The 14,875-nt window shown below is 39.9% G+C and overlaps 1 protein-coding gene across 2 annotated transcripts in view; it reads right to left on the reverse strand.

Moving 5' to 3' along the window:
• LOC109643917 (ephrin type-B receptor 2-like) overlaps window positions 1-14,875 on the reverse strand; it is a 60,908-nt gene that overhangs the window by 28,156 nt on the left and 17,877 nt on the right. For both annotated transcript variants that reach the window (XM_069526653.1, XM_069526652.1), the window contains exons 3-4: window positions 9,840-10,524; window positions 3,902-4,057 (exon numbers count right to left, since the gene is read on the reverse strand). In XM_069526653.1, the coding sequence (XP_069382754.1) occupies window positions 3,902-4,057; window positions 9,840-10,524 (841 nt within the window). The remainder of the gene's footprint in view (window positions 1-3,901; window positions 4,058-9,839; window positions 10,525-14,875) is intronic.

A 14,875-nucleotide genomic window follows, 5' to 3' on the forward strand; every position in this document is an offset into this window, starting at 1 on the left:
AGGAACTTGTGACAGGTCTGGAAACTCAGAGGGAACAGTCAAACCAGAGGCAGGTGACAGGGCAGACTTCAAACAGATAGCGTGACAATGAGTACTCCACTGCAATATAGTTCCCGAAGACCAGTCAATGTGTGGATTATGTCTCCTAAACCAAGGAAATCCCAAAATGACAGGTTGTTGTGGAGCATTGATCAGGTGAAAAGAAAGAGTCTCAGTGTGATTACCTGAAATGGTCATTTGAAGGGGAGTAGAGCGATGTGTAACCCGGAAGAGGAGACGACCATCCAAGGCTGAGGCGTCGATAGGTTCCTCCAGATCCACCTGACCAAGACCCAGCTTGGAGGCAAGAGTCCTGTCCAACAAGCTTTCATCTGCGCCGGAGTCAATGAGGGCTGAGACAGTCTGATAATTCCCGGAACAGAACAGCTTGACCTGAACCAAAGACCGAGAGGGCATTTCAGAGTTCATAATCCGGCTCACCAGCGCCCTCGGGATGACTGGTGAGCCATGTCTTTTACTGGACAAGAAGAGGCGAAATGGCCGTCCTGGCCGCAGTACAGACACCTGTTCTCCTTTAGGCGGCGCTGTCGTTCTGCTGTAGACAGCCGTGTCCTGCCCAGCTGCATCGGCTCAGAAGCGTCACCAGGAGCGTTCGTGTGCTGCTCAGAAGGACGCCCCGGAGGATAGGATGGCTGGTTGACCCGCGCAGGTGAAGCAGCGGACCGAACCCTCTCCCTCCGCTGCTCCCGCAGACGACCGTCTATGCATATAGAGAGGGAGACCAGTGCGTCCAAATCAACGGGAAGATCACGAGCCGCCAGCTCGTCTTTGATGTCGTCTGAGAGACCGTTGTAGAAAGCATCAAAGAGCGAGGCAGCGTTCCAGTTACTTTCAGCTGCTACGGTCCGGAACTCGATTGAGTAATCGGACACGGACCTCCCTCCCTGTGTCAGGTTAAACAAACCCCGAGCGACCTCTCTTCCTGGTGTAACATGGTCGAAAACTTTCCGCAGCTCGTCGGAGAACAGTTTGACAGATGAGCAGATGGCGGATTGCTTCTCCCACTCTGCGGTTCCCCAATCTCTAGCTCTGCCGGTAAGCAGAGAGACGATATACGCCACCCTGGACCTCTCGCTGGGAAAGGCGGAAGGCTGGAGTTCAAAGATGAGGGAACACTGTACGAGGAACGGCCGGCAGGAACCCGGAGCTCCGGAATAACGTTCTGGAGGAGGCAAACGAGCATCCGACATCGGGGGAGACTGGACATGAGGACTGACAGAGGATGCAGGATCCCGACCGCGTTCCGACAAAGAGAGCCTTTGGAGATGTTCCTGAATGCTGTCCATGCTCCTCTCATGACGAGCCGCCATCTCCTGCAGACCGCCTGAAATGGAGGTAAATTGTTCGTCGTGTCGCTGAAGAGCGCTGGCCTGCGCTCCCAGCTCATTGCGTCTGCGTCGGCTGGGTTCATAGTGGCCAGATTGTTCTGTCACGCACACTGGTGCTGGCAAGGGAGAACCCAAAAGCACGCCAACAGACAGTCTTAGTGTGGGCAACGTGGTTTATTCACCAACAGGCAGAGAAAAGACAGGCAGAGGTCAAAACCAGGATATCAGTCAGTAGAGCAAACAAATCCGAAGGGGCAGGCAAGAAGGGAATCCAAAAATCCAAGCAGGGTAGCAGTCAGGTCAGGAACAGGCAGGCAAGGACACAGAATATAACGCGGGATAGCTAGGCAAGAACACACTAGACAATCTGGCAGGGAGCGAGTGAAAATGACTGGTATTTATACTGAGGAACTAATGAGCAAATGAACTGCAGGTGAGGAGGTGGGCGGGGAAAACCACGTGAGGGAAATGACGTGATAGCAAGGCAGGAAGAAGGGCAGGCCCTGAAATGACAGGAGAGTTAGTTATGAGACATGGAACCAAACAAAAAAACAAAACAAACTAAGTGTTAGTGTGACTACGTTACAATCTTTCCTCCATCACCATCATTACAGTCAAACTGCACACTGTTGAATGAATTACTACTCTATTTTGCTTTCTCAGTTCTAACATTTCTACTGGAAATTATATTCACTAAATATTATGCACTAAAGATTAATATTCTCACAGTGAAGATCATGTTTACCGTGATCCTCAACTGTATTTCATTTTCTGTTGTATTATAAATTAATTAATGTAGTTTGATGTGGATAAAGGCATCTATGACACTATTTTACTACACATGATTCGCAGGAGCACATCTAGTAAAAAGTCACAGTAGCAACATGCACAGTATTATAATCATACAAAACACTTTGATGAACGTGGCAGCTATAGTGGTGCTGGGGGAGCGATAGACTGTCTCCTCGTGTATTATCATGTTTCCTCATTTCCATCTTTTGACGGCCAATCAGTAAGCCATCAGTGTCCATCTTTCATCTCGCTGCCAAATCACGTTCCACCATTTCAATCCCATCAGTGAGTCCGTTCTCCATCTTCAAGACGTCACCTGACACCCAATCCGTAGGTTGATTCTCTTACTTTGATAGCCAATCAGTTAGTTCTCTATCTTGTATGTGACGTCACTGCCAGTGACAGCCAATTGGTAAGTCTGTTCTTTATCTTTGACGTGAGGTTACTGACTTTAAATTTGACTTGTTGATCTTTGTCTCTTTGATTATTTAATATGCACCCAAGTACCAGCTGCTTTCCAGCTACTGTTTCTCAAGTACTGCTCCTTCAGCAGCACCAGTCACCCCTGCTGCAGCTCAACAACTGCTGGTAAGTGTTGTTTGTTTTTTTGTAGGATTTATCAAAATCTGTTTTACTTGTGGTGTGATGTGGATTTTTTATTTGTACTCTATTTCTTTTTCTCCCCCAGGCTTTTGATTAAGGGTATTGTCTGGCCCATCAGCTGTCACCAGCAGCCCAGCCTCCATCATTCCTTTAATTTAACTGTCATGGTTACACACACACACACACACACACACACACACATTTTTTTATTTAGCTAGCCTTAGCCTCACATCTTTTGGATACCTTTGCCTTTGCCTTTTTGTCTTCTGTGTACTGAACCCTGACTAGAAATAAATGACCACTGGAAACCGGACACTGTTTCAGAGTTGTGCTTTTGGGTCCCCAGTTCACGTACTCAGTCATTATGTTCACTAACTTAGAGGTCCAGTGTGTAACATTTAGTTGAGAGGGATTTTTGGCAGAAATTGAATATAAAATAATACTAGTAATGTTTTCACTGGTGTTTTTCATCTTAATTGTATGAATTGTTGTTTTCTTTACCATAGAATCTTTATATCTAAAAACTTTATATTTACATGGAGGGGGGTCCTCTCTGTGGAGGCTGCCATGTTTTTTTAACTGAAGTTCAAAACAGGTTTTCTTTCATGTTTAGAAGAAGAGGGTGAGATCCTGAGCATTTAGCTGCAACATGAAACTTCTAGATGTCACTAAATTCTACACACTGAACCTTTAAGGTCATCTCCAAAAGAGATGTGTTGAAATCTGCTATTGTTAATTCTGTAAAATGATTATTGTGCAATTGACCTCAACCCCAATTTAATAAGGCTGCTTCTAATGATAATACTGTTTGAAACTTGTGGTGTAAAATTCATCTTTCATACTAATAATTAATCAAACGTTTTACCATTACAAATTCAATCATTATACATAGAAAAATATTAAAATATTAAGTGTTAACAAGCAGATTTTGTGATTTAGCAACGTTTTTTAACACTGAGGTACTGCAAGCCACTGTATACATGTCACATTCTCATTATGGGCTTAGTATCCTTTGAGGTCTGACCCTAGAATTGCTCCTATTAAATTATGAGTTGATGTTTACAGCTGGTGTACTGCAATCTATATATGTGTTGTCGTGACAGTTGGTATATACATACTAGTACAGGGCATCTGCGGAGGGTCAGAGTCAGAGCGGTAGTAGTTGTTGCGGCAGACACAGTTGGTTGCTCCCTCGCTTGTGGTTCGACTGTTAATGGGGCACTGCAGACATTTTTGGTCTCCCTGTGAGGCCTTAAAGAAACCTGATGCACAAGCTGAAGCCGGCACAGGAAACATAGTGAAAATAGAAAAAAAGAGACAGAAAAATGATTAGGTTTGGCAAAAAAATTAAATTATACACCTTACAATAGTAAAATACAAACAGGTTCATGTCAAATCAATCCACAATAGCTTTATGACTTTATTTGGCTTTTTGATAACAGTGGATTGACTGTCTCAATGTTATAACCTTCAGTTTACTAAAAGTCAGATTCTAAAATCCTGGTTAGCTCTCTTCTCTACATTTCCCACCACAGAGCATATGTTTAGTCATGACAGCCCAAATATCTGCATCTAATAAAGGTCAGTGCATTTAAGTGACATGTACTGGGACGCCCTCAGATCCTCAGTTCTGTTGTTCACAGGGTCAAGAAACATGTCATGATTGCGGAGCAGAGGCGACCGTGGAAATTAACAAGACAAGAAAGACAGAACAGGAGAAAGCAGGAAAGCTTTATTTTTTTTAAATAGCTTTTGGAGAAAGCATATGATATCAATTCTATGCCACTGTGACTTTGAATGTAAATGGTAAATGATTTGCTTGATGACCATTTTAAGTGCTTTACAGTACAGTTTTGCCATTCACCCATTCACACACATTCATACAGTGCATTTATGCGTAGGTCTTATTATTGTTTTTAAATTATGTGATGACAAATGCAGCCCAACAATTACTGTAGAGGGGAATTTACTCCAGCACGATATCAAAACTCAGAATGCCATATGGTGAGGTTAAAATTTATTGCAATGGATTGTAGTACATTACATTGTAAATAACTGATAAATGGATATTGGTGTAAAGTATTTAAAGGTACAGTGTGTAGAATTTTGTGATATCTACTGTTGAAATTGCATGTTGCAGCTGAACATCCCTCACCTCACCCTCTCCTTCCAAACATGAAAAATAAGCCTTTTATTGTCATAAAAACTCAAAAGGTGTTTAGTTTGTCCAGTCTGGACTAATGTAAAAAACATAGCGACCTCCGTAGAGAGGGTCCTTCGATGTAAATATAAATTCATACAATTTTATACAATTTAGATGAAACGAACTAGTGAAAACATCATGAGAATTATTTTACATTAAATTTCTGCCAATAGTTCCCATTCACCTAAATCTTACACACTGGACCTTTAAGTTCAAAGTAATACAGGTAACTCTTAATTTAGTGCAGGTGTGAATGGTTGTTTGCCTGTATATGTTGGTCCTGTGATACGCTGGTGACCTGTCTAAAATGTACCTTGCTTTCACAATCAGGTCAATGAGAAGAATAAACATTTATTTTGAAAGAAAAACTGTGAGAGAAAGTCATGATCTCAATGCTGAGCAAAGACAACAAATTTCAAAACATGTAAACCATTGTTGTGTCACACAACTACTCCATTTTCTTCAATGTTATATAATAGATAAGCAATAACAGATTAGCAATAATAGATTAGCAATAATAGATTAGCGACCATCATCCACTTCTCCACCACAAATGTCATCTCAGAAGAAACACTACACCCCAAGACCCTCACAGCCACAACCAGATGTGTGGTATGACAACTGTAGACATTTGCCAATTCACTGTGTCACCTCTGTCCAAAAGGTGTGTCGAGATGGAAATGCAAGAAATACAATGTTTTCCTGTGTTTGAATGCATGCATACCACCAGAAAAAAGTGAAACTAATGGCCAAAAACATGTAAATGCTGTTGCACAACCAATAATTGTGCTGTTACCACAGGGATGAGTAAGTTCAATTCATTTCTTGAAAAAGTTAGCATTTTAATAAAGTTTTTGGTATTTGTAAATGTTTGATACTTTTACCGTGAAGGAACTTCTCAACTGTTTGGAAGAGGCCTATATCTAACTAAGGGTACTGTTGGCACTTTGAGCAGACTAGCTTTGTACTAGATTGCACTAGTGATCTAGTGCACTAGCACTTTGTGTGTGCAGCATATTGGCGTTTGTGTGTTGTTCCTTGTATGGTACGTTGCAAAATAATGGGCGGTATAATCATTTTTCACCTAGACCTGCTGGTCCTGCAAATGATGACAGATAAATCAACATTAACTGCATGAAATTTCATTTAAATCAAGGCAAAATTGAGACCCTATTGAAGCAAAGGCTGAGAAAGAAAAACCTGATCTCTTTAAATCATTTGCACTTAATACCAGGAAACAGGTAAAAACCTTGTTTTTATCATCAACTCCAACCAGACCCATTACAAACATTACTAAAGCATCTTTATGTCAGACCATTTCTCTCCTAGACCCGACACAGAAAAATTTAAAGCATGCTTTTATCTCCAGGCTGGACTGTACTGTAATGCTCTTCTTGGTGTCTCAGAAGGCTATTGGCACATTAGAATGCAGCAGCACGTGTTCGAATGAAAACCAAAGATTCTTCATTATTCCAATTTCCATTACTCCAATTTCAAAATCTCACCATGGTTGCCTGTATGTCACATAATTATTTTTTAAATTATTTTACTAGTCTTTAACTAACTGGCTATTCTTCTGGATCTTACATGGCAGATATGCCAAAAAAAAGACACAAACCTTTTGATTGTTCCTTTTTCAAGAAATAAAATACACAGTGAGTAACAGTGAGTTACTGAGTAACAGTCTCCTTGAAAGCATTACGGATTCTACATCTGTTGACAGTTTCAAAAGAAGCATTAAGACATATCTTTTTACAATAGACTTCCACAAGGATTTTGCTATATAAATAAAGTTTATTATGAATACAATGAATGCAACTGATCCTCAGTTTTGAATCAGTGACTAAACAGGTCTAGACTGATACATGGAACCTTTGGCTAATGGCATTGCTAGATTAAAGATAAGGGAATCAGTGAAGTCCTTTGTAATCATGTGGTGGGGACCTAAACGTTTTAAATATTTGCATGAGATATTTTAGTCTGGAACAACAAGCAAGAGTGCCAAAGTGTAACATCACACAAAATATTGTTTTGCCCTATGATTCACAGTGTGAACAAACCCAATGTGATTTGCAAATACAAAACATACATACATCACAAACAAACACACAACAAATATATTATTAATTAATTAATTAATTTGATATTAAATGCCTCAGAAAGAAATATAACATGTCTTATTGAACAAAATAATTGAAAAGCATCAGAGTGAAGAGGAAAGGCAGCACTAATCTTTTTTATATTGTAATAACGCCATTTCATTATGTTGTCATGATGACATCATTCCTACCAAATGATCATACTTTGTCGATCTATATAAGCTTTAGTTTGTGTCTGTAGCCCTATAGGATGCAAATAATACAATTTTCTGACATCATCCTGACATCAGTTATTGTATGATAACATATTATGGAGGATAATTTTCTGATTAATTAAGGCTTATGATTGTCTCTATTTTTGTTGATGTGCACTTTGACCTTTGACTGATCAGCTGCAAAAGTTAATCATCTGGAGATAGTCTCCCAAGTAATTACCACCAATTTGGGTAAAAACTCATCCATGTGATGTTATTTTGTCCACACACAAACACACACACACACATATGCGCGCATGCACACACACACACACACACACACACACACACAACATACACACTCACACACGTGCAGGGTTAATCTCCTACAAAGACAAATCTGCGATGTGATGCTTTTAAGATAAGTATTGGTATCTCAACAACTCAAAAAAACAAAGACCAAGCCTTCCAAATGTCTTGTGAACATGATATGCTATCAATATTTGACCAATTTTTAAATGACAACCTTTAGTGGACTGAGACAAATATTTTGTTTTTCAACTTTGCACCACATAGTCTGCGTGACAGTAGGTAGTAGAATTTATTTAGCTTCAACATTGACAACAGTCACATGAACAGTGACGCAGACACACCATACCCTTCAGTCACAGTGGCTAAATTAGCATTTAACATAAAACTTATTTTAAAACTATCCTGAACACATAAACATAAAAACCACACAAACCAAGTCAGTCCATTAACAACAGGTTAGTAATATTAAGTAATAAAACAGCTATATTTGACTACAACACTGTTCCATGACAGTTGTCACGGTTATGGTATTTTCTGTCATGGTTATTGTATCTTTTCACGGTTATGGTATTTTCTGTCACGGTTATTGTATTTTGTCACGGTTATGGTATTTTGTCCTCTTTTATAAAGAGTGTTTTCAGTTCTAGTTTAAATTGTGTTTTTGTTACGTTTTTAATTCACTTTTTAAGTTTGTTCTATGTCCCCTCTGTGTCCCTCGCTTGTGTCTGTCTTCTGCGTTCCTCGGTGTTCCACCCTGTGCTTCTCCTGTGTGCCTTCCTGTGTTCATCTCTGTGTTCCCCTCTATGTTCCACCCTGTGCTTCTCCTGTGTTCATCCCTGTCATGGTTATTGTATTTTTGTCCTCTTTTATGAGTGTTTTCAGTTCATGTTTCAACAGTGTTATTGTTACATTTTTAATTCATGTTTTAAGTTTGTTCAGTGTTCCTCTGTTTCCTGTTTTATTTTGTAGTCCCTGCTCCCGGTGTGTTTTCCCCATTTGACTTCCTGCCCTCATCATGTTCACCTGTTTGTCTTGTGCCACCTGTCTCCACTTACTGATTAGTTCAAGTGTGTATTTAAGTCTTGGTGTTTCCCCCATGTGGTTGTTGGTTCATCGTCGTTTATCGTCATGGTCGTCGTCATGTTCGTCGTCATTCCTCGTCCGTTCATGTATCCTGTCGTTTGTTGTCATGTTCGTCGTCATTCCTCGTCCGTTCATGTATCCCGTCGTTTATCGTCATGTTCATCGTCATTTACCTTCGTCATGTTCATGTGTCCCGTCACCTCTCGCCACGTTCCTCGTAAGTTCTTTCATGTCTTTCCTGTGCCATTTACCTGTCTTGCCTGAGAGCACATTTTGATTTATTGAAGATTACTTTTGTACGTTTACCTTAAAATAAAGGACACCTTTCTTCACACACTATTTAGTTCTGCGTCTTGGTCCACCTGTTCCCTTTTTCTACCGCATTCCCCTTCCAACCTGACAGTCTTGTCATGAGGCTTTGTGCTCATACTGATCGTTAACGTAAACATCTATTCATTTTGAGCTAATTCCTGTGGTACATAATTTCTATAGGAAATCTATTGAAATACGCCATAGAATTTGTGCTCAAGAATAGTCAATTAAAGCAACAATTGGGGCATGTGAAAATTAAAGTGCATTGGGTGCAAAACACCTCACTGATGTATCTGGCTCTACTGAGGGCAGGGCTGCAGGTGCTTGTGAGGTGCTTACGCTGGCTGAGCAGGCTGACACACTCTGACTTCTAGGCCGCTAGACAAGTAACACTATACATTCCTAAATCAATACTGCGCTGCCCTAAATGTTTTGCAAAATTTAAATTGCAACTGTGGCAAGTACTCTGCATTTATTATTATTATTATTATTATTATTATTTGTAATTATTATTACATTACCTGCCCATTACCTTCTCTGTCAAGTACAGGAAATCTTTTGATTGTTTCTAGTGGTCCATCTTTCATAATGCTGTTCAGATATTAATCAAGCATGCTAAGCACTAGCACATTCTTGTGCACATTCTTGCAAACATATGTAGCTGTTCTTTGCAAACAAATTCTGTTCTTCTTTCAAGTTTGTAAGACTTGAGAATTCATGAAGCACAGTACATAACAAATATATTGCCTTTTTGTATGATATGTATGTGTTCATTTACTAAACAAATTAATTAGAAGAAACCAAGCAAACTAAACAAGTCACATATATAAGATCAACACTGGCAGGCTCCTACCTCTGCAGACTGTACCATTGTCCATCGCTTCATACCCGGTTTTGCACATGCAGCGCCCAATGGGTACCATCCACTCCCCATCCCCATTACAGTACAGCTTAATGGGTACATCCACCTCCTCCCCATTCGGAATGCACACCCCTCTGGCTGCTACCAGTGAGGTGCCCTCTGCTCCAGACAGGGTCTCGGTAAAGATAGCCCCATTCAGGATCACCTCAGGACATTTCCTGTAGAAGACTCGAACAGCAATGAGTGACATGCAGGCACCATAATCCTGGAAAGCAAGGTAGAAGCCATTGCGTGAAACAGGTCCAAAACTCCGGACTTCACTGTTGATCTTCATGATGCGCCCTCCAAGATCTACTTGAGAGAAACTTTCATCAGCTGCTATAGTGTCCACTTTCACCCAGGGGTTCTCCATCCAGGATGGGGATGATTTGGTAGCAGTGTCTGAGTCAGACTCATAATAGTATAGGTTGAAGGTTTCTTTGCAAGAGCCTGGAACATTGGGTATAGAACTGCAGTCACGAACTGAGAACTTCATCTGGACGTGGATCCGCTGAGCACCACGACGGCGGATGTATTTGGTGCGTACCCAGTTGTTCTGGCTGCTATCGAAGACATTGCAAACCTGGTAAGTTCGGATGGTGTTCATGTTTTCATCGTAGCCGCTAACTTCTTCCCACTAAAAGAGAGCAGAAAAAAAACTACAGTGACAAAATATATATTCTGACACCTATTCATTGAGGCATTAAGTCATCCAATCCTTAAAAGCTAAGTAAGGAGATAATCAGTTTCTCTAAAAACTACCAATGTGTTCACTATAGTACTATACTATTTAACTATACTTCTATAGTTAGAGTTAAACTGAGCAGTAGCTGAAAATATTGCAAAGCAAGGTTTAAATGGGAAACAGCTAAATATAAAGACACAAATAGGGGCTTCATACATTCTCTGTTAATTGCTACTATTAGCATACAGTTCTCAACAGATGGATAGACCTGACCTTACAGTGCATCAGGTGTTTATTACAGTGTACTGTGTGGGTGTTCAGTGGACAGTCATCTTTCATCTTTGCCTCTCAATTATTGTTTGTATGACCCAAAATAAGTCTATGAGACTTAAAAATATGTTGTCTTAAGTGTAACCACGGCTGCATTTTTTGGGGACAAAGAACGTTTCTTTGGACGCCAGTGCATATCTGAAGTTTCTACAACATAAATAATTATATACAGTATGCAGTACATATACATACCATGCACATATTTCCAAAGGTACACAGCACAAAGAAACATATGCTGACCATTAAATCATTATATATACACTGTGCTGTCAGTCGGATGACAGCAGGTTTAGACAGTAAGAGAAAAGTAGAGTTTTTCCTCACAGCACCCAAGTATTTCAATTATCAAATATTCAAATGTTCAGCAGTGGAAAGTGACTGATATAAACTTTGTTTTTTTTACTTAAGTACAGTGAAAAAAATCTTTTCTCCAGCTGTTTTGTGCTGTGCTTTCATTATAAGTATGGAGACATGTAATCCATCTTTATATATAGTTAAATTATTTAACAAAAGCCAGTGACTGTTATGGGATGACACGACAGTGACATCACAGACAGTTGCTAACAAATAAGCCCCATTAGACCAGATATGCACATTTTGAATGGGCAAATACATAGTTACTATTATTTTATTCTATTGTATTGTATTTTATTGTATTCAAATATACCAGCTGCTATGACAACTTAATTTCCCTTCGGGGATGAATAAAGTAATCTATCTATCTATCTAATAACATCTCAGTTACAGGAGACATTGTACAGCACAAATACCACTTTAACTACTGATATGTTAAGTACATGAACATGCTTCTGTACAGTTCTACTGAATGCAAGACTGAGTTTTTTTGTACTTGCTTTTGTTGGTACTTCTTCTCGAATACTTCTTCTTCCTCTACTGCAATTTATTTTGTAGTATTCATGATTTTATTTATATTATATTAATATCTTTTATTAGCACATAACACTGAGATAATAAGATCCCTATAAAATGGAATCAAGAGCATCAGTAAAAGCTGCCCCTTTAAAATTCACATACTGATGAACATTAGGCCTTATTCACCGATATCTTGTTCACACCTTTGTTCTTAAATTGATGAATGCCATGTGCCATCAAAATGGCGCCAGGTGCATTGCTCACCGAGCAGACTGTGTTTGCTTTTTCTCAAATTTTATTTAAATGTTTATCTATTGTGTTGAGTCTGGAAGAAATGTCTTCAAGTTAAGTGTGACGATGAGTGGCCAGAAGACGATGCTTCTGATTCTTTGGAATATAGGACTCTGTGGACCATGTGTGCCTGTACAACTTCCAACAGCACACCTGTGAGGCAACTTCAAAAAGTGTGGCTGTAGCTCCGATCACACCCTCCTGAGAAAATTTCTACTGATTGTGGCATAAGTGCCTCCCAACAGTAGTGTCACTGGCGGTGAGCACCATAGCCGACTGTGTGCATGAGCTGCAACTCTGCTACTCTGACACACCAACAATAGTGCTCTGGGATTCACAACACTGTAACCTGGAGACTCATAAGAAGCATCAAATGAACTTTTTTGATTGGTCCCATAGAGTAAGTGGTCTATGCAGACACTGAAAGATCTTAAAAGCATTATTTCCATTGTAACAACTTGGTTTTATTGAAAAAATTCACCTGGCTACAGACGCAGGGACCGCGGACGAGTCAACAGCCCGAGGGAGAGGGGGCACAGCCCGGCCACAGCGCCACCATGTCCAAGGCAGATATCCAGGGAGCCATGCACAGCTCCACTAAGTCCACTTACAATGTTAATTTTCTTTTCATACATGTTTGCACCTTAAAGGTTCATTGTGTAAGATTTAGGTGAAAGGAATTTTTGGCAGAAATAGAATTTAAAATAATCCTAGTGATGTTTAACTTGTGTGTAATCATCTAAATTGTATGAATTGTTGTTTTTTCTTTACCATAGAATGGGCTCTTTATATCTAAAAAAATGTGATATGTACTTGGAGGGGGGTCCCCTCTATGGAGGCTGCCATGTTTTTCACTGTCGTCCAAACTGGACAAACTAAAACCTTTTGAGATTTCATGACAACTGAGGTTCACCACAGGTTCTCTTTCATGTTGGGAAGGGGAGGGTGACATGAGGGGTATTCAGCTGCAACATGCAACTTAACCTCTAGATATCACTAAATTCTACACACTGGACCTTTAAAAAGTAAGATTTACTGGCTCTGTAAGTAATTTACTGCTTCTCTCTGTCTATCGTCACTGTGCCAACCGCATGAAGCCAAACCGAGCACGCCCCACCATCTTCTCTACATTGACTAAGTTTACAGATTCTGCTGTTACTTTGTTTGATGAAACTGTTTGTGAGTGTATGAGGGGCTGCCTGGGACATAATTCATACTTGGTCTTACACACACTATCATAACCTTGCATATACACCACTATACTCACATACACACACACTATTATACTCCTTTTACATGTATGTATGAGAGTGTATAGTTGTGTATGTGAGAGAGTATAGTAGTGTGTGTGAGAGAGTATAGTAGTGTGTGTGGGAGAGTATAGTAGTGTGTGAAAGAGTATAGCAGTGTTTGTGAGAGAGTATAGTTGTTTATGCGAGACAGTATAGTATTGTGTGTGAGAGCATATACAGTATTTGGGTATGTGAGAGAGTATAGCAGTGTATGCGAGAGAGTATAGTAGTGTATGCGAGAGAGTATAGTAGTGTGTGTGACTGTACTGTATATGCTCTCACACACAATACTATACTGTCTCGCATAAACAACTATACTCTCTCACAAACACTGCTATACTCTTTCACACACACTACTATACTCTCCCACACACACTACTATACTCTCCCACACACACTACTATACTCTCTCACATACACAACTATACACTCTCATACAAACATGTAAAAGGAGTATAATAGTGTGTGTGTATGAGTATAGTGGTGTATATGCAAGGTTATGATAGTGTGTGTAAGACCAAGTATGAATTATGTCCCAGGTGGCCCCTCATATCAGTGTGTGTGTATGCATGAGTGTGAGTGAGAGAGAGAGAGGAGAGGCTCCATCTGATAGGAATGAAGAATTATCATGGAGAGATCACATTGAACTAGTCTACACAAAGACAAAGCGAAGAATCTCCTCTGCCACCTTAGGTATTTTGGCGCGAGTAGAGGAATTGTTTTTTACTTCTGTAATTATGAGCGTTATTCCACACTGTAATACTACATGGTACAAGTGTCTGTCCACTAATTTGAAGTTGAAACTGTTCCACCAAATTAAAATCTGCTCAAAGATTGTAGGCCAATCTCTGGAGAAAATCTTTGAATCAATTTACCATAGCAACATACTAAGATTGGCCAACAACATTGTTTCTGATCCTAATCATGCCCTGAACAGTGAATATAGATTGTTACCATCCAAAGATTAATAAAGTGAGACTGAAAAAAACTCCTTTGTGCACCAGTCAATCCTAAAATTAAATATCGAACTTAGTCCCTGATCAAGTTTATGTTAAAGGGGCTTTTAGCATCATCTTCTGAACGAAAATCAAGACACGGAATCCGGACTCAAACGCAAGCAAAATATCTGCATATTTAGCAGTGTCTGCAGGGGATAAAAAATAACAACAAAATAATACATGGGATGCGGTAACATGTTCAGTGGAGGTTGTATCGAGAGAAAGTCTGACAATGAAGTAAAAAAAAAATCCAAAAGACATATTCAAACTCAGAAGAGAGAGGGGGTATGGAAAAGTGAGGGGGACATCATTGGAAACACAGCACTGCAGGTAAACCCCTGCTGAGCATTTGTTACCTAATCCAAGCCTGGACTGGACATTTGGGTTCGGCTCAGTCAAGTTGGCTGGTGTGATTTTTTTATATTGCACAACACATGTTGGTAATCTGGCAAAACAAGCCATGATCATCTGTTCTGCTCTTTAACATGTCCATGTGTTTAAATTATCTGAGAAGCAAAA

The sequence above is a fragment of the Paralichthys olivaceus genome, chromosome 6 (genome assembly GCF_024713975.1).
Source record: "Paralichthys olivaceus isolate ysfri-2021 chromosome 6, ASM2471397v2, whole genome shotgun sequence".
Taxonomy (NCBI): domain Eukaryota; kingdom Metazoa; phylum Chordata; class Actinopteri; order Pleuronectiformes; family Paralichthyidae; genus Paralichthys; species Paralichthys olivaceus.